This window comes from Podarcis bocagei, assembly GCF_964188305.1.
Source record: "Podarcis bocagei genome assembly, chromosome: 1".
NCBI classification, from domain to species: Eukaryota; Metazoa; Chordata; class Lepidosauria; order Squamata; family Lacertidae; genus Podarcis; species Podarcis bocagei.
Window position 1 is genome coordinate 41,152,340 of NC_138125.1, and position 21,290 is coordinate 41,173,629.

General features: G+C 38.6%; 1 protein-coding gene across 4 annotated transcripts in view; it reads left to right on the forward strand.

Annotated features, from left to right (window-relative positions):
* Positions 1 to 21,290, forward strand: part of CDIN1 (CDAN1 interacting nuclease 1) — a 118,485-nt gene that overhangs the window by 61,849 nt on the left and 35,346 nt on the right. For all 4 annotated transcript variants that reach the window (XM_081210158.1, XM_081210160.1, XM_081210159.1 and 1 more), the window contains 5 exons: positions 4,544 to 4,623; positions 4,950 to 4,999; positions 9,747 to 9,814; positions 12,362 to 12,427; positions 14,085 to 14,190. In XM_081210158.1, the coding sequence (XP_081066284.1) occupies positions 4,544 to 4,623; positions 4,950 to 4,999; positions 9,747 to 9,814; positions 12,362 to 12,427; positions 14,085 to 14,190 (370 nt within the window). The remainder of the gene's footprint in view (positions 1 to 4,543; positions 4,624 to 4,949; positions 5,000 to 9,746; positions 9,815 to 12,361; positions 12,428 to 14,084; positions 14,191 to 21,290) is intronic.

Consider the following 21,290-nt stretch of genomic DNA (forward strand, 5'->3'; position numbering starts at 1 on the left):
GTGTCTTCTACTGATCAGTCTCCATATAAGTTGTACTTAATTCACCTAGGACTATATGACTTCAGAATGTAGTCATGAAGATGATCCTCTATGTCAGCACTTTCTTCCTGTTGGTGGAAAGTTAGAATGTCAGGGAGCCATTGCAGTTTTCTGTGTACAACCACATCTTTGCTGTGGGAAAATATTCAAATATGCACTCTCTGCTTGCCTTCTGAAGTGCTAGTCTTTCTCCCCTTTATCTGTTCCTTTTGCTTTGTATTTTCATGCAACCTCCATTAACTTTAAATTTAATAATTATATACTGCCATTATTAATGGTGAAAGCTCCTTGGCTGGATATTTTTTCTCATATAGTGCCAGTTTCATAGTTTTCCCTGATCTAGGATGGTTTTCAGGGAAGCTCAAGGAGTTGGCTATAGCACAAAAGCCATATTACCAAGAGAATATTAATTCATTTTAAGTTGGTGCAACTGGTCATCTATCCACAACAAAATATGTACGCTGAGAAGATGCTATAATTACTTTTTTCATTAGATAAGCTTATTTTAATTGCTAGTTCACATGCAACAAACATGCATAATGATAATTATCAGGCTGATAATGAAGTTCATTTGGAAGTTTTTTTTGCACAGGTGATCTGATTGCTTCCAGATAGCCATCTTGTCATCTGTTATTCAATGCTTGTAAACTACACCGTGTCGGAGGTGCATATTAGACATATAGTGGCTGCATTTTAAAAGCCTTTTAAAATGCCTCTGAAAACTTGATATGTGTACCCAAATTTTCCTGAACTGTGTGACTCTTTTTGACAGGGATTGCACAGGAAATAACAATGCACTATTCAATAATAATAATAATAATAATAATAATAATAATAATAATAATAATAATAATAGAATATTTACATTTTTACATTTTGGGCATATATTATAGCCACCATGAAAACACAACCCCATGCCAAATTCTACTCATCTCTGCTGAAATGCTAAGCAAAGCTTTTGCCATGGATAACTCCTCTCATCTGGTAATTCTTCATGTCCTTGATTGTGGCTGCCATGATTGTGGCATGGGGAGTCTCAATGCAATGATGTTTGTCCATGCGGTAATGATGTTATGACAAATGGAAGGGAAGATCTCTCTGCAGGGATGCAATTTGGGGCAGCATTCCATATGCTCTGACTCTCTCATTAAAAGCGGTGAAAAGCTTGGCCCACTCCCATCCCACACATGTAACCTGTGTCCCATAACAATCTTCCAGTTCAGCTGAGAGAATCCACTACATGGTAATTTTTGCCCAATATGCTATGAGAGCAAGAAGTGCCATTCTTCTACAACTGGTCAATTCACAATATAACAGTTCTCATCCGTACTTTGATCATTTGAGGCCCAGGTGGGTTTAGTGGCAGATAGTGCCTCATCAACCGTTTCCCCCAAGACTGCGTAGAGTTCGGCATATTGGGTCAGGATGCAGCCAGCATTCCACACATCAGCATTGGTGACCACATGCTTGAGGTGGTAGATGATTTTGTCTACCTTGGCTCCACCATAACCAGCAGCTTCTCCATCGACCCTGAGCTGGACAAGTGTATTGGCAAGGCAGCTACGACAATGGCTCACCTCTCCAAAACACTGACCTCTTCACACAGGAATTTGTGGGAGGTTCAGTGAATTGGTATTGTATTGGGCCGCTGCCGCTGGATTTGCTTGTTTTGCAGTATTTTGTAGAGTATCTGTTGAGCAGATGCTTTTGTTATGTAAACCACACTGGGATTTTTGTATGGAGAATGGTATATAAATTAAAGAAAATAAAGAAATAAAGAAATTCCTTCCCATGGCGATTAAGCTAAACCAGAGCTCTAATAGTCTCCCCCCCCCCCAAATTGTCTGCCTTTTGGTGGTCAGAATTATGCTGGTAAGGGGGCGGGAAGGAAAATATTTCTTTTGTACTGATTTGCTTTGGCTATTTTTACATGAACATGTGGATTCAATGTAAAATATAGAATCCTAGGAAAAATTTATGGAAATACTAATCCTAAAACAGATTAGCCTGTCTGGCTTCAGTTTAATTATTGTTTAGCATCCTAATTAAGTTAATGGCAATAAATATATTTTAAGCATTTGCAGTATTTATTTGGAAATAGAAACATGTAATGTAGTTTATGCTCAGCATAAGAAAATGGATTGATGTTTAATGGATGGCTTCAGTTTATTAAATATAGCTGCTGTGGTTTTCCGTAAGTTTTTTTATTTTATTTTATTTTATTTATTAAATTTGTATACCACCTTTCATCCAAAGATCACAGGACAGGTCACAACATAAAATGATAACACAAAATACATAATAAAACAAAAGAAAATAGATAACTCCCATCCACAAATACATCTACAGTGGATCCTCTAGTTATGTACCGCTCTGGATACGTCACGTCCGGGTTACGACCGCGACAAACCTGGAAGTGTATATTTCTGGGTTTCGCCGTGCGCGCATTCGCAAAGCGCTCGATCGTGCCATGCGCTGAAGCGGTGCCTCTGCCTACGGACTTTTCAGGTTGCGATGGACCCCCCAAAACAAATTTACCATAATTCATATCCAGAGGATCCACTGTAAATGCCCATGGAAATGTTAATCAGCCAAAGGCCTGGTTATAGAGAAACCTTTTCACCTGGCAACCAAAGGTATGTAATGAGGGCGCCAGGCAAGCCGCCCTAGGGAGAGCATTCCACATACAGGAAGCCACCACAGAAAAGGCCCACTCTCATGTTGCCACTTTTGGGACCTCTCACAGAGGAGGCACATGTAGAAGGGCGTCGGATGATGATCATGGGTCCAAGTCAGTTCATAATTTCAAGAAAATAATTGAAACTCTCCCTGACCACAACTAAGTACTTGCAAAAAATTTTAATAAGTTCCACCTTTTAAAATACTGTACCAAAATTATTACATTCTGTTTTTAAAGCTATATGCTAGTTTATATTGGTATTATATAGGTGTTCATTTTGTTTATTTGGTCAATTGATATCCTGCCCTTCGTCAGATTAATGGGGAGGGGCGGTGTTCAACCTTTGTATTCACTGTAATGCCTGACATTTTAAGGTAACATTTATTTAATAAATGCTGTAATCAGTCTCCCTTGTGCCTTGGCAAAACAGTGGCATGAACAGAGAAACAATTTTCTGTATTTTAATTCTGTATTACTTTTTGTTTGTTCTACCCTTTTCAAAGGCAGGGGTGCATTTTCCAATAAAAAGCCTTCTCCAAAGATAAGTGAAAGTACACTGTGGGATTTGAAAAGCAATATTTGAAATTTTGCTTTAGGTACATGTCGTATTCTAGGAAGGTGAATATGAGGAATAGGTACTGATCTCACCACATGTCTGCATATCATCAGTATGTGGAGATATGATAGATGGAGGGATGGAACAGCTACTGCAGCTTCTCCTTATTGATACAGATTGACTCCACAGGATTATAGTTTTATACTTTAGTATTTGAGTATTGGAGCTGAGGCTTCAATACTTTGGCCACCTCGTGAGAAGAGAAGACTCCCTGAAAAAGACCCTGATGTTGGGAAAGATTGAGGGCACAAGGAGAACGGGACTGCAGAGGATGAGATGGTTGAACAGTGTTCTTGAAGCTACCAACATGAGTTTGACCAAACTGAGGCGGGCAGTGGAAGACAGGAGTGCCTGGGGTCACGAAGAGTCGGACACGAGTAAACGACTAAACAACAACAAATTTGAGGAAAGGACCTTCCTTGCCTCCATATGCAACTTTGCTGGGAGACCTCAAATATTTAAAAGACCCTCTTGGGTGTTATGTTCAGTAGGTTGTGGAATTTCCTTTCCACAGAGGTGTACCTGGCACCACTGATACAGAAACTGAGGTTTCAGCGAATAAGGGGCATAGAAGATACACAGTTTTACTCAGAGCAGACCCACAGAAGTTAACCCATTGAAATTAACATTTCAATGAGTCTACTCTGAGTTAAACTTAATTTAACACCATTCATTTTATATGTAGAAAGGCAAGTACAGCATCGTAATGGTTGGTATCCATCTGTCTCGGGAGACACCTAGTTGCACTAGTGCTAGTGTTGATCTTTAAATCCTATGACAACTTGTTTCTTGTGGTGGTGGTTCATTTGTTACCATTTTCAATTTTAAGCCATTTTGAAATTTAAAGAAAAGCAGAATATAAACATTATAATTTAAATGCTTGTTTGTTTGTTTGTTTCCATCATCATCATCATCATCATTTTACTGTAATGTAATACCATTTTCCATGTTTAAAAGAGTGTTATAATTACTCACCTAGTTTCTGAATCATGGCAGTCAAGTGCACAATTGTGCACTGCTTACATTTTATTGAATTAGGTGAATTGTGCATACAAAACTGTGCAGGATTACATCAGTTTTGAAAACGGAATGCATTCTGATGTTATTCCTGTTTTCTTAGCATGTTTCACTCCCTCCACCCCCCACCCGACAGCTGGTTAGTGACATGCTTACAGCAACACTTACAGTATCATCTTCTTCCTCCACAGCTTCCAAAACTCTTATAAACAGTATGCTGCGGGACCCTTCTCAGATTCCAGATAGAATTCTAGCAAACCAGATCTATCAGGTATTCATCTCTTGGTGGCTGCGCCGTTATCTGCCTGGCAGTGTAAAGGATTTTAAACCTCATTTAATTACTGTCATCATAATCTATCACTGAGGTCAGGCAATGCATAAATGGCAATGCAATATTTGTGAAGAGAGCATTTCGCTTTTTAATGGGTTGTTTTTATAGAGAATAAAAAGCATGCAATTTTTGTTTTCCGTGACTAACTCTGAAAAGCTTTTGATGGCCCTTATGAAGAAAAGTAATTACTGTTTTTTAGGATTCTGTTTAACTGTAATAGTTCTGCAGTTGCCCATCACTGTACTACTTTTCTTATTTGTCTGCAGTGTACTGTGAATGACTATTGTTATGGACCGCTGGTGGACTGCATCAAACAGTATCCTTTCTCGTAAAAGTTTAGGTGCACAATTGATGAGCTTAGACTCTGTGGAGGAGACGTGTCTGGCTTTAACCTGACATAAAGTTCTGCTTCACAAAACACATATCATACTCCTCTCTTTTACATTCAATCAACTACAAGAGGGTCATTGCAGACCCTGTCTCTTACACTGTTTAACTAACATCAGATATGCCATATGAAAGTTGTCAGTGCAGTAGATATACATTTCCTGTGCTTAGATGGAATCCTGTTGCTGTTGGTCACATGAAATATGTAATCTTGTATCAAATTATCAGCTGTCATAACTTACATAGTACTGTAAAAATTGTTACCTGCTTTGCATTTTCCATTGGACAAAGGGTATTTGAAAAAGTGACAATATCTGCATGTTCTTGCATCTGTCCAAAGTGGACAAATACAGTTCAAGATAGCTGATGAACAGAAAGCTTCCTAAAGCCTTATAATGGGAGCTCAGTGCTTCAGACTAGGACTCTGCATAGTACAGTGGTACCTCGCAAGACGAATGCCTCGCAAGACGAAAAACACGCAAGACGAAATAGTTTTCTGTTTTTTGAGTCGTTCCGCAAGACGAATTTCCCTATGGGCTTGCTTCGCAAGACGAAACGTCTTGCGAGTTCTTGCAAGTTTGTTTCCTTTTTCTTAAAGCCGTTAAGCCGTTAATAGCCGCTAAGCCGCTAATAGCCGCTAAGCCGCTAATAGCCGTGCTTCGCAAGACGAAAAAACCGCAAGACGAAGAGACTCGCGGAACGGATTAATTTCATCTTGCGAGGCACCACTGAACTTGAAAGATGGTGGTGAACTGAGTTCTTCAATGAAGAGGAGACCTGTAATTCCGTTCAAGTCTATAAACTGAAAAATTTCTTACTGTTTGGAGCAAGGATAGGAAACTTGAGGTTCTGCGGATATTGTTGGACTCAGTCAGCCCCAGTCAGCATGGGCAGTGGTCAGGGATGATGGGAATTGTAATCCAACAGCAACTGGAGGGCCATAGGTTCCCCCCAGTCTAGGGGCTGTCCCTTTTTATATCACTTGTCCCCTGGATATTATCAGGAAATATTGAGTTTTAGGATGGTAAAGAAATTTTATGCCAGCCCCAGGTGAGATCTCCGCCCAAGTTTTATTTGTATAATAATTGGTACTACCTTTCCAAAAAGCTCAAAAAATCCAAAATGAAAATATAAACAGGTAATTTTCAAAGCATGGTAAAATCAAAGTGAATGATTACTTCAGCAAATTCTATCTGGTTTCCTATATCAGGTGTACTCTGGATGGCTCTCCCCACAAAATGGCCTGGTTCACATATCATGATCAGCCAGTGGGTTGCGGTTTGTGGTTAGTGAGGAGAGAGCTTAACCACAAGCCCCAGTTTGGACGACGAGCTAAGCCAAAGTTTGGCTTAGCTCAGCATAGCAAAAAGGACCAGAGAAGTACAAAGCAGCTGTGAGCTTCTATCCAGGAACCTGCACATCCACTCAGTCCTGCTAAGCCATAGTGTAACCTGCAGGTCAGTTCTCTAGGGCATCCAGGATATCTCCTCATTCGGGCAACTGGGCAGTATCCTGCTTCCTAATAGAAGGGGTGCCTAATGAAGGCTCTGTGGGGACCATGCTGAGCCTTTTTGAGCTGCTACTCTTTGAAGGTTCCATGGTAGCCATAGGGAGACTTGCCCCCGCCTCCCTGATGCTTACTACGTAACATCCAGGGCTAGGGAGCACCAGGGCTTTGGTCTCTGCCAATGGGACATCTCCACAACTGTGTGTGCAAATCAGTCCCACATAGCACTTAGTGGGGTGAAGTAGGTAATTAATTCTGCCCTGCTCCGTTGCTCTTCCCGCAAGCTACTGCTTTGTACATAGCTCTGGCATTAGATATTGGGGTTCTAGTTAAAAACAAAGTAGATCCTGTGACCTGAGATCTACCTACTTGCATAAAACAAAAATAAAATACCTCAGAGAACTCTTTGAAAGCGGCAAAGTGCTTTCCATAGTGCCTTTGAGAGAGATTAATGAAGAACAGCACAGCTGCCTGTATGCCTGAAACCTCCCATCTACTGTTCTACATGGCTTGGTTATATGTAGGAACATTTAATTCAGTGTTGCAAAATATGCACCTGGGCCTGCTCACAAGTCACAAATTAAGTAATAGAATTCAGATCCCTATTCAATCATAAAGGTCAGTTACTGGGCTCACACCCAGTCCTGTTTTGAACAATTCCTCCCCCTCACACAGCACTCCATCCCCAGATGTTTCAAAAGGTCCTCACAAGCCTCTGGAGAGGTTTTGCAGAGGTAGATGCTGGAGTAGATTATCAGGAAACTTTGCTTCCATTAACTTATTTTGGGAACCCCAGAGGAGGCAGTGAGATTCCTTCTGTGCTACAAAAATTGCTTTATCAGCATGGTACATTAGTGCAGGATTGTGCAGCCATTCTGAGCTACATCTTGTTCTAGCCCTGACCATTGCACAGGGTGAAAAAACAATGCTTTTGAGAAAACTCTAATACAGCAGCAGTTTATAGGATTAGTTAAATGATATTTGCTATATGGTATTTTATGCACATTGTAGATCGTCAAAATTTCTGATCAGTTTTCACAGAACACCATGGTAATAGTTTGTTTGTTTTTTAAATTGTCATCCATGGGACAGGTTGCATTATCCCAGACTGTGTAGGAAGGCATTATTTGTGAATATATGTTTTTTAATTTCTCTGCAATGCTGACCTCATTTACCTGAGACTAAGTCCAGTTGAATGGAATAGTACCGGTACTTTCTTCTGAACAGACATGGTTAGGGTTGCAACCCTACACCTAGGGAAGTGGGGTTAGGCTTGCAGCCTTAGTTGTTAATTTTAAGGCATACAAAGTAGCTTTAAATCAATTTAAAGTTAAGGTTTTAAAAGCATAATGTCTTCTAAGGATTGCATATTGATTTTAAATACAACTATCTAATTATATATGCATGGACTAAAGAATGAAGTCAACCTCTTTGTAAATGCCAGGAGGCTATTTTTCAGTAATAGTTTGGCTGCTTACGGGAAACTAGACTGCTGGATTGCATGAGTAGAAAATGGCTCGTGAGGTTATTTACAAGTTTTGCCCCATGATCAGTGCCATACATCAATAACAGGTATTACTGTAGGCCAAGTCTAAGTGTTTCTGCTTATGGTACATTATAAATTTTGTTCGTAGAATTTATCTTACATTTTTTGTGATCATTCATTTTCTTTCTTTGGCTCTGTCATTATATTAGAGTTTAATGCAGTACATGATTTCTATTGCAATGTTATATTTGTGTGATGCTGTTTCTTCTTATTCTTTTTGTATTCAAGCTGTTATTCCTTCTAGAAATTAGAGATTAATAAGAATGGGAAATCCATTTATAGTTAAAATGTTTTAAAAACATCTGTGAAGTTAATTCATCAGCTGATAGTTTATTCATAATTATAAATTGCTTTTTCTATCACCATATAACAAAGGTTGGTAGTAATGCAGAGATATATTCTATGATAACTTCCATAACGAAACAGATTTCAAATGAATGCATAAAAAGAAGAGGTCCATATTACTTGCTGAATTTCTCAGTGGCTTTCAATACAATGCAAAGCACAGTATCCTACTAGGCTGCCTCTTTGGTGTGGGAATGGAATGCATGGCATTATGGTGATTCCATTTCTACATAAAGATTGGGTAGAAAGGATGGCCCTGGGAGATATCTGTATGAGACTCCTGGGTGAGGTCATAAGGGGTTTGGGAGTTGGGCAGCCTCAGTATGCAGTATTTCTCATTGGCATCTGAGACTATGCAGGTTCTAACTGTTCTCTGGTCACTGTCCATTTTGATGGGTTGGATGTGGGCTAATAAATCGAAACTAAATTGTGAGAGGACTGAACTTCTGTGTTCAGGAATTAGATGGACAACCTGTTTTCACACTCTTAATCAAGGAGCAGGTTTGTAGATGGGAGACACTCTTTGATTCGACTTACTCACTGGAAACTTAGGTGTCTGCAGTGGTACGGAGTGCCTTCTCTCAACTATTTCTGGTTTATTAGCTACAACGGTTCCTAGACAGCGATAGCCTGATCACAGTAATTTATGGTCTTGGTTACCTCCCATTCAGATTATATCATTTGGAGTACTATTGAAGATTGTTTCTCGGGCAAAATGTGTCTGCTTGGCTTTTGAATGGAGCCACTAGCTGGCTTCTAAGTGGTTTACAACTATAAAAATCAACACATAATTAAAATATGCATTAACAATTCTATTGGGTGCTAATACTCCCATAATTAAAATGTGCAATAAAAGCAACCATTTAAAAGCATAACAAAACAGTTAAAACAAATAGCAGAAGCAAAGTAGAATCAGAAGTTCAGCTCAGGAAAATTATTAAACCCTGCTCTCATTTAAACTTAAATATTTATGTGTGATTTTAACTAATACTTCTTATTTTGCCAAAGTTATTGTTACCTACCCTCAGAGCTTTGGATTAAGGTTAGGATATATTTTAAATAAATAATATATCGGCATTCTTTGTGTGGCCCACTAATGCTTCTTTCTCTTTCTACTTTGTGGATTAAAAATGGCTTCGGGGGGGGGGGGGATTGGAATCATTCCACCAAGCTAGTCAGTATTCACTGCTGCATAACTGTATTCAGCATCATATAATTCTAAAACTGAATTTTATTTCAAACACTATGCCTTTCCTTCCTTGATGGAAAAAAAATCAGTGCAGTTGGACATGAGCATGAAGTCTTATTGCAAGAAATGCTTTTGGAGAAAAATATATCTTTTTTAGGTAAGATTTTATATTTTAATCTAGTACCTAAACATTCCACATCTCAGTAGCTTTTCCAAAAGAGGTCTCCATAGATATCCTGTATTAGATAGTAAAGAGAGGCTAAGAAATGATTGATGAGGTACATGTTATCTTTTATTGATTTAGACTTGAGCAGGAACTCAGTTACCTAATACCCCATACTGCACGGGCACAAGCTAGCAATTAATATTTTATAGAATAAGTAGCTGGGAAAAATGCTTTAATATCAGCTGCTGTATTACTTTTGGTGTCATGAGATATTAGCCATAATCTAGGTCTTAGGAGACGCAGTAGGAAGCATAAGAAATATTAGCTGCATAATGCTTCATGTATTAAAAATAAAACAACCACCACCATACAGGAGGAATTCACTGGTTTCCTTAGAAGCATGTTTATTCCTTCATATTTTTGAACAAGTATATTAAGGCTTCTTGCATTGTCTCTAATCTAACAATGCAAAATGTTAACCTTTATAAGAATATTATTGCTGTTCATTGTAGAAGTATCACTTTTTGCAGTTAACACTTGCTTAATGCAGTTCTTATTACAGTGGTACCTCAGGTTACATACGCTTCAGGTTACATATGCTTCAGGTTACAGACTCCACTAACCCAGATATAGTGCTTCAGGTTAAGAACTTTGCTTCAGGATGAGAACAAAAATCGTGTTCCAGTGGCGTGACGGCAGCGGGAGGCCCCATTAGCTAAAGTGGTGCTTCAGGTTGAGAACAGTTTCAGGTTAAGAACGGAGCTCCGGAACGAATTAAGTACTTAACCCGAGGTACCACTGTATTTAAATAATCATTGGACTTCCCTAGAAAGCATGATCTCACTCTTTGGATTTTGTTGTGTTGATTGGAAAACACTCAATGCAAGAAAGTTGCTGTTTTTCACCTAGAAAGGCTTAGCCAAAAGTGAGATCCCCACCTACTACAGTAGTAATGTCATTTAAAAAATAATAATTAAATAAATATTTTACATACTTTTTATATCTATTAAGATATTATTGATGGAGTTTACATCAATGCTCAATACATGTTATGATTTGAGCATACTAGTAGAACATAACAGAATACTATTTTCAAATACTAGAAAGCTGCTGTAGTTTGTCTTCCACATTGAGAAACAATACTTGAAGAGTTTATTTCCTAAGCATTCTTCAAAAATTGGCATTCATAAATATCAAAAGCACTTTTCAGAATTAGGTGAATTCTGTTAGTCTATGATAGAATACTAGATGTACCACTTCAAACCTCAAGTAAAATATACAAATTTGAGAAAATGCCAGAGTCTCAGGCTTGAATATCCCATCCTCCTTCTTCATTCATAAGGGTAAAAAGTTAAAGCTTCCATCTGCACTTTGAAACAAGCAACAGTTTCTTCTTGCATTTAAATCTAGAAAAGTGTCATTTTATCCAATCACAGCGAATCATAACAAACCAGGGTCTCATGATTTCTCATATTTTGATTAACTATTGTTGCTAGTCAGCCTTGAATCATGGTTTGCTGTTGGCTTACTGATTTGTTAGGGGAAAGGTGATCCCAGATTCAGACACAGCGCTAAGCTATCCCCTTCCTGGTTTGTTTTCCCAGAAAAGAAAAGAAGAAAAATGAGAATGATTAGTTTACATGTACCATCACACATGTATTGTTTATTAAGCGAAGGACCTTAATAAAGTATGAACACAGCTGATGGGAAACTTCAGTGTAGTGCAAACTGCAAAAAAAAAGCTTTTAATTTCCATCCCCTTGCATATAAGTAAAGGGGAGGGTGAAGCACTGGCAGACTTTGGGCTCTCAAATTTCAGCAGCACTCTGTGCTGTGCTAAAATTCAGCATGTCCCTCCTGTTTCTCATGCTCCATCTACACTCCCCTGCAGCACGGCACCCACTACCAATTGCACTGACCAAAATCCACCTCTGGGTGAAACTTGTGAACCTGAGGCTTGCCGCAGCTCATCCTCAAAGTGAAAAGTCACAATTTCCCATTATGTTTGAACTTGGACTTCGTGTCTGTCTATGTGCCACTGGAATGTGATGGCTCAATGCTAGATAGTTCAACATGGAAGCAAATTAAGAGGCTAGAATAACTTCTGTGTCCTATAATAACTTTTAAATGATTTGATTTTATTCTCATTTCCACCCAACGTATAAATTGAGCGGAAAGTACAGCATGTCTTCATTGTGATAACACTAGCTATTTCTTAAAGTTACTTTCAGAGAGATCCAATCAACTAAAATATTTTATTTTGAATATTTTTCAGTAACAAAGTACTGTATGACAGGTTGAATTAATGATGTTTATAATGAAGACATAAAAATGCAGAGATGACAAAGAAGCATTTTTATATTCATGTATCAGGTTTGCTAAGAAGGTTCATTTAATCTGACACAGCATTGCACGCGTAAGAAGGATATGTATGAGTGCATTAGTAATTCTTGTACCTCCGTTCAAAAGAAAATTAATTATTCTGCTATCTGGTTAAAAGAATAATACTATTGTTTATAATATTTATTCTCTTTATAGCTGAAGATCAGTTACGTGCAAAAGGTTATGACAAAACACCAGATTTCATATTAGAGGTGCCAGTCGGTGAGTCCATGAGGTTTTTAAGCTTTGGTGGGTGAATCTGTTTATACTGAAAAGCTAACGTTCTTAAAGGCATTATGGGAGACACAGGATAATCATAACACTGTGTTAGATATTCACAGTAATGAAACAATGCCTGTAATAATTACGGAGCGGGAGGGAGGGATAAAAAAACTTAGATCCCAGACTGACCTAAGACCCTGATCCATAAGTAAACCTGTTATAGAAACATGTCATAGAAGCATCTGGATTTATTCAAATGTGTAAGCTGTTGACCTGAGACAAATATTTTAAAATCTGCTTTATCCTCAGTCATTGCAAAAGCTAAAATACTGTTCCTCCGTGAGACAAACTTTAACCATAATTTGTCAGACTTCGTGCCACTCCTAATGCCCCAGTTGCGAATGCAGGTTAGCTGCCATGGTTCAAATGATAGATTGCGTCATGGGAGCTAAAGAGGCATCCTGCAAATGGTAATTAGGTCAAAGACATCCAGCTGTGCCCCGCTTACTGAAAGTCCCAACACTGCTGCAGTGTGTGTGTTTGTGTGTTGCTACACAGTGGTCCATTTGACCAGGCTGTTACAGATGAAAAATACACACAGAAAAATCTTGGCATATACAAGTTTAGCAGGTGTGCTAAGCACCTGCATTGGTCTTGCAACTGAATTAGAACTACATCATAGATTTGACATAGCACTTGACTTCTAGCCCTTGCTATGCCAGAACTGCACAAAAGAGCAATTCTAAAAATCATTTTAGAAAAATATAAGTGCCACTCAGTGCAAGGAAACCTGAGGTCCATTGTGGGCTTGCATGCATGTATTTGTTTACCTGTGCCCATGCACCTTTTTAAAAATCTCATCTTGCTTTTAAAATACTTTTTTTTTTAGTATAAAAAGAATGAAAAATTACTACCCCCCTCCAACCTCACAATGTCTTATGATAGCAGTGTCTCACACCAAATTTAACTGACCTGTAGAAAGGACACTATGAATTGAAAACAGAGATGTTGTATGTACCCTTGTTAACCACGAAAATCCTTTAATAAAAACAACTATAAAAAGAGCAGTACCCCACCACACCAAAAAGTGTGCTGCTCCAAGCCAAGCAGGGATTCAGATTTGCGCACATGGAAAGCTGCCACTTCCATCAGAAAGTTTTTCCTAATGTTTAGTCAGGATCTCCTTGAATCCATTGGTTCAGATCCAAACTTCTAGAGCAGCAGAAAAGAAGCTTGTTCCATCTTCCGTGTAACAGCCCTTCAGATATTTGAAGATAGTTATCATATCACCTCTAGCAACATCTGGAGGTGCGTAGGTTTCCCAGTCTTGTGGTACAACATGGTACAGCAATATTGTGCCCATGTTTCTGCCTTTCCCACGCAAGCTTCACAGTCTCTGTATTTCCCCTAACGCTTCATTGGGGACATAATACCCAATTATTCTGCCCATAAAGAATTGAACCCTTAAAGATGCAAGCACACTGTGAAAAGATAGAGTGACTGTGTTTTTCAGTACTGTTTAAAACCGAGGAAGCCTTGCATAACAATAAATTGTGTTAGATTATTCATAAGATATATTCATTGACTGTGATTTTAAGAATTTGTAAGGGTTTGGGCTCATTTTAAAAATGTATTATTCCCCCCTCCCTCCATTTAGCTGTAGAAGGTCATATCATTCATTGGATTGAAAGCAAAGCCTCTTTTGGAGATGAGTGTAGCCACCAAGCCTATCTACATGACCAGTTCTGGAGTTACTGGAACAGGTAGATTCTTTCTTTCTTTCTTTCTTTCTTTCTTTCTTTCTTTCTTTCTTTCTTTCTTTCTTGTTATTTAAACTGTAGGCCAGTGTTTCCCAACCTTTTTTGGGCAAAGGCACACTTGTTTGATGAAAAAAATCTCGAGGCACACCACCATTACAGCCCCGGTCAGCGCGCAGCGTCACGCCGGGAGGGACGCACGAAAGTGTAAGTTTCAATTTTTTTCCCTCCCCCTTGCCGGGGAACCTCCAAGCTTTGGGGGTGGGGGGGGAGGAAGCAGCAAAGCGAGGCAGGAAGGAGAGCGCGGCTTGGCTGGGTGAGCTTTGGCAAGGGCAGGGAATGAGAGCCGCGAGGCGGGCGCTGCGGACGGAGGCGCTGCCCGCCGAGCTCGCAGGCAGCCAGGCAGGCAGACGGCGAGAGCCCCGCGCTGGGCGGCCTCTCCTCGCCGCCGCCGCCCCGCCTCTCGCCGCCCGACTCGCCCGCCTCCCTCCAGGCAACATCTCGCGGCACACCAGGCAACATCTCGCGGCACACTAGTGTGCCGCGGAACAGTGGTTGGGAAACACTGCTGTAGGCCATATGTACATTATTGCTATTTGTCTGGAAGAAAAGAAAGAATGTTGACATGTAATGGATGTCCCCTCGGCAAGCAGCCACCTCTCTGAGCAGCTCCTGCTTATGGGCCCCGCCATTTTTCATTGCATAAGCATAGTATGTTTGCTGTAGTATTAACGACTGAGATCCTGAGGCATCTTGGGACTGATCAAGCACTGGTGGGGGTTCTCAGTGTGGCAGCCTGTAGCACACAACACTAGAAAGCTCTACCACCTCAGCTTGGGTAAAGAAGTGCAAGAACATGTCCCTTACCTATGATCTGAATTTGGCCTCTTAATATTACACACACCCTTTTAATGTTTCAGGTAAAATCCATGGTGTCTTTGCCTTTGTGGAAAGCAATTCAGTTCTTGCAAGTCAGGTCACACAACTACTCACTTTTGTACCCTCCAAAATAGAATAGGATATATTGCAGAGAGCTGCAATAGGTGGCAGGGATCCATAACTTGTAGTGGCCAAAGGCCTTTCCACTCGGTCAAAGTCACCATTGGATAAAGTCCATCCTCTGAAGGTTCCTTTGTTCATCTTCAATGGCAGGCACTTATTATCAATGCTGTTTTTTGTGGGGTCTTTTTAAAAAGGTGCCAAAAAATTGCTCTGTGTTTGGTAAAATATTAGAAGTACATGAAAATCTAATTTGGTTTAATTATATAGTTGAATTCCAACCTAAAGCTGTGCACTTGCATATTTTGCTGTAATATACTAATGAGTAAACTAGTACTATCAAGAGACAGATTAATTAATAATTAGTAACTTCACTGTCAATTATGACTTACAGTAAGTAAGGATGCAGTCAGTTTACTATTTCCATTGTTTGCAAATCTGGCTGTCGTGTCTCTAGACTATGTTTTAGTGAGTCCCAGGAGAAACCTTGACACTGTTATTATCGGAAGTAACTTTGCTACGTTTGAAGAAGGCACTAACAAAATGTCTTCTTTGACACTGATATTAGAATAATGATAATTCTACATAATGAGAGTAGCATTTATTCTTTACTCTCTGAATATGAATAGCAAACCTTCCATCTACTGAAATCTTTCACTATTTAATTGTAATCTAAATGTCTTTAGTACGCTGCATACACTCCTATTGATTAAATAGGAAAGTTCCTATTTAGTCAATAGGAGTGTTCGAAATTTTCCGAGTGTGTTCATTGCTAATCAACACACCCAAAGTTCCTTTCTAAAAATGGCACATACCAAGTGATCCTAAATGCTCACTCAGAAGTTACACTGAGATTAAGGTGACCTGTACTCCATACTAAGTGTGCTTAGAATAGCACAGTCCTATACATACATAGGCACCAGGCAAAAACAACCCTCTTCTCCCAAGCCTTTGCCTAATTATACATTCTATGGATTGTTATTTGGTGTATATTTAGGGGCTTTTATATTGTAAACCGCCCTGTGATCTTCTGAAGAAGGGTAATGTAGTCATATAAAAATAAAATAATTCATGTCTGCGCATAATGTTCAGTGGGCCTACTCTCAAGTAAGTGGGTTTAGAATTGCAGCCTAAATTGCACCTGGTGAAGATAAAAAAAGTATAATGTTCAAAGAAAGTAAAACTTAAATTCCATTTTAACTTGCGTCTATAAAATACCATTTATCACACATGTGCAAAAAGATGTGAGGAAGACAAAGTTATTTAACGTACAGTACTGAGTATTTTGATAATAATGTTATCAGTTGATACATTGAGGTAAAGTTAAATTGTTTGGAAATGTTTGGAAAAGGAAGACATTCTTTCCCTAGCACAATGTCAATATCTAGCAGTTTAGGGGCTTAAAAAGTTGTATTGGTGAAATGAAACACAGTGGCTCAACAAACGGACTTAGTGGAAACCTTGGGAGTTGCATTTGTCAAGCATCTAGGAAAACTGTTCATGCATACCCAGTATCCAAAGCTTCATTGGCAGCCAATACACAAAGAACTGAAAGGTCATTCTTCTTCCTGCAGTATGATGGTTTGTTGACATATTTTGACACACTGGTACAATACTGAAAGGTTTTGACCTTATTCCAACACTCAGGGACTTAGGATTGCTTAAGCCTTCTAGTGCTTATGGAATTTCACAAATTCCACATTCTCTCTCCCTCTCTTATCTCCCATGCCTGTCCTAGCATTAGTTAACTTGTTTCAGAAATGGGCTTGAATGAATTTAGAGTCATGAATTACTGTCATTTTTCATTCAGGCTATCATTGTCAGGTGGGGGAGGAATTATTATGAGTCTATGCAGAGCAATAAAAAGTAGTGAATTTTAATTTTCTCACAGGAACCTTGTTATCCTAAAGGCCTTCAAAGGAACCCTGTAAAATGTTTGTGAGCAGAAAGTTGTATATTTGTTTAAAGCTTATGTGTAAGCTGTGTATTTTTCTTTCAATCAATCCTATGCATACTTTCCTGGGACTGTCTCCTTTAATTCAGTAGGATTTCTGATTGTGCAGAGGATTCTGCTGTTAACGGATAATTTTTCCAACGTAGTATAAAGCATCTTTAGTCTAAAGGAATAAATTTTTAGTGTTTGGATAATAGCCTAATCTTCAGAATTCTAAAGTTTGTGATATCAGTACAGTATGTTTATGATAGTGTTCTTTTTCTTTGCAGTAAAAATTCAGCAGTGGTGGCAACACAACAAGAATAAAGTCACATAAAGTGCAATTAAGATTACATTAGCTAGTAAATTTCACTTTGGGAAAAATGTTTTCCATATTGAGCATTTTATTAGTACACCAGATTTAGACAATCTTTTATAAATGTTTTTGAGGCTGTTCTATTTTTCTATGCTTTTTCTAAAAGTAAACAGAGTACTATGATCTTTCATTGTTTGAATTATATTTCTTTATATTTTTCCTCTAATCTTTCAAATATTGTTGCATCATTGGAGGCTATTCCATAATACAGACAGAGCGCTTTCAGCTTCCATCTATATTACTGCAAGGCATCAGCTCCAATTTCCTTGGTATTTCTCATTCAGATTAGACAAGCATCTAGGCTTACGTACGATAAGAGCTGACAGCATAGATCCTGCTATGTTTGCCAAAGGCCTGGTCACAGACACTCCACTATGTCAAAGAATGTCAGCCCCCACAGACCTTACCTTTCAGAACTCCTTGTAATTTTTAATTGACATTTACATCTGACATTTTGAATGTACATGTTATTGTTGAGTCTTTATCTACATATGAATGGTAGAAACATTTTCTGAACAGAACCAAAACATTTTTTAAAATTATTATTTAAGAAGGTTGCTTTGCTTGCTGAAACTCAGGCCTAGCTACATTCCCTCTTCCATTGTGTAATTTTTATGAGTGCTTTGCTAATCTAATTACGAAGCTTTCGCTGTGTGTGTAAAGAAATAAGTTAAGAGTAATTGACAAAAATAGAATCATCTTACTTTAGGACATACTAGCCATACAGTCGTGCGGCAAGAATCTATATTTAAAACATTAGCTACATTATTTGGGATATTTTAAAATGTAGTACACAAAATGACATATTCATAACTATTCCAAACCCCATTTAAAGCATAATAATTTGAGGGGGGACTTTTAAATCCTTCTTTATTCCATGCCATGTAATATTTTTCTGCATGCATTTTCCAAATGGAAGTTTTAAATTATTTATTTTAAAAAAAATTAAATTAAATGAATAAGGGTAATTATCCTAAATCGGAATAAGGAAGTTCAGTTGCTCATAAATGTCAATAAGCAAAGAACTAACAGAAGTGGTTTGTCACAAACGATCCTGCTTTTCTTCTAATTAGTTCATTTACATTTTACAAATTAACAGTAAATTTCAGATAGAAGATATTCCAGCAGCATACTATAGCATTACTGACCTGTATTTGTATCTGCCAAATTTAAGTTAATTAGAAATGTAGATGCTGTTTGTTTTATCTGTCACAAAGCTCATCTTTAAAAAAAGGCTAGACACACTCCCCCCTCCAACATTTATCATCTAAATAATAGTCTTCCCAAGATGGCAGCCTCATAATAAACTCTTTTCAGTGGAGTGATGGGTAATGAAGCTTGCTTGTGAAGGAAGCGAAAAATGTTGTCTAGCCAAATGCATGAATATGATGGCTGGAGAATCAGTGGACTTTCTCAGTCATCAATCTTTTTAGTAGCCTCTTACACATCTGAATATTTTGATAGATGATCTAATAATTGAGTTATCTATCTTTCTAACTATCAGAGTTGTATAAAAATTATTCTCACATTCTACTGAATATTAACTATATTAGACATCCAGTAAATTTTTCAAAAAAAGAAAAAGGAAGACCAAGTGTTGGAAGAATTTTATGATGCAAATTCCCTTAATAAATTAACTAATGGAAATCTGAAGAATTAAACCTTCTGAAATTGTATAAGCATACAGTAAAGACAGAATCTGAAACTGATTACATTAAAAAACGTTGGGATGTCTGCAAGACAAGTAAAGAGAAGTTCCTGATGTCACTAGTGGTAAATTCTAATAGTGTGTGAGATATAAAATAAAATATTTTTCAGAGTCTTTATATGGACTAACAGTGGTCTCAGATTTATTCACATCTGATTTTTGCTTGGAATTGGTAAACATAGGGCCCAATGGAACCTGACATAGAAGGTCTGTGGCTAGAATCTCCCCTTTTATTTCATTTCTTTGTGTCCCCATTTGTTACTTTGAAGATGAGGAAAGTAAAATAAGAGCAATGGAGTATCATAGGTCTACTGCCTCACACCTGGTAGAACCTATTGGTATTATCTTACAACATTTTGAATCTGGTTCTTCCTTATTGACATCTTTGAAACTTAGGCTATGTAACATACCATATTTGTGATTTGAAACACGGTGAGGTCATTTTTGTCCACTCTTTAAAGTCACTCTTTTACATTGCTGTAAACACCAGAGAGTGCGTGGAGATGTCTTCACCCACTGCACTCTACCTGATTTATTTCGCCATGCTGAACGCCTATTCATTGGAACTGTTACCTGTGCATGTGCAGTGGCTGTCTCAAATATACACACCTCAGCTGCACTATAGCTTACGTTTTCAATTGGGATGGAAGCTCATTTGAGGGGGAAAGCATCAAACAGCAGTATTTCTCAATAAACTATAGGATACATATGGATTGTGGCTAACATATTTCAAACATCATCGTTGGGAGGGCAGTGTAACCAGAATAGACACTAATGTATAGTATGGACAGCCTCAGACTGTGCTCCTAACAGAATTACTAGGAAATACAGGGACATGTAGGGTGGCGCTAAACCACTGTGCCTCTTGGGCTTGCCGATCAGAAGGTTGGTGGTTTGAATCTCCCCGATAGAGTGAGCTCCCGTTGCTCAGTGCCAGCTCCTGTCAACCTAACAGTTCAAAAGCATGCCAGTGCATGCATAGATGCATAGGTACTGCTCTGGCAGGAAGGTAAACAGAGTTTCCGTGCGCTGCTCTGGTTTTGGTGTTCTGTTGCGCCAGAAACAGCTTAGTCATGCTGGCCAAATGACCCAGAAAAACTGTCTGAGGACAAACACTGGTTCCCTCGGCCTGTAAAGCGAGATGAGCGCCGCAACCCCAAAGTTGTCTGCAGCTGAGCTTAACCGTCAGGGGTCCTTTACCTTTACAGGGACATGTATCGGAGTAAATGTGCGTAAGATAGGCTGTATAAAGATGTTGGGGTGCGGAGACTACTGGCACTTAGTCTATACTAAATCTTTAATGTTTAAACTACAAGGTGTTACCTACCTGTGCCTGAAGAATGATCTGCTTAGTGAGTAAAGAATATGTGTTTCTGGAAGATATATTTAATCCAGACTATGTCATGAATAATGGAGAACTTGTTTCCAAATGGCCAATAAATGGTAAAAACAATCCTCCTGAAGTTAATTGAATTTACCGCTTTTTAGTTATTAGGAAAGTTTTGTTGAGCCAATTTTGAGCAATGAGCATAGTGCTATTAAATTAAATATACATGTAAATAGCCAATTACAAAGAAAATCCAACATGGTCACATTGGGTTACAAAAGAGGAAACTTCCCCCAAAATGAGAAGATTGGTAATAATGAAGCTGAAAGGCAAATTCAAGAATGTCAAATTTTTCAAAAATGCTTGGGAGTTGTTTAAAAATGCAATATTAGAAATTAAACTGGTGTGTATGCTACAGATCAGGAAAGATACCATGAGGACCAAGAGCAGGCTTCCTCAACCTCGGCCCTCCAGATGTTTTTGGTCTGCAACTCCCATGATCCCTAGCTAGCAAGACCAGTGGTCAGGGAAGATGGGAATTGTAGTCTCAAAACATCTGGAGGGCCGAGGTTGAAAAAGCCTGGCAAAGAGGGTGCTAGTCTGGTTAATGAGTCAAAGATGCCACTAGAGGCAAGGCAGCTTCCTTTTAAAAAAATGGAACTCTTGTCTGAATGAAAAAAACTGAAAGGGACACAAACTTTGGCTAAAAAAAAAAGTGGGGGCAAGCAGACAACAAGGGATGCTAAGAAATAATTTAAGGAAC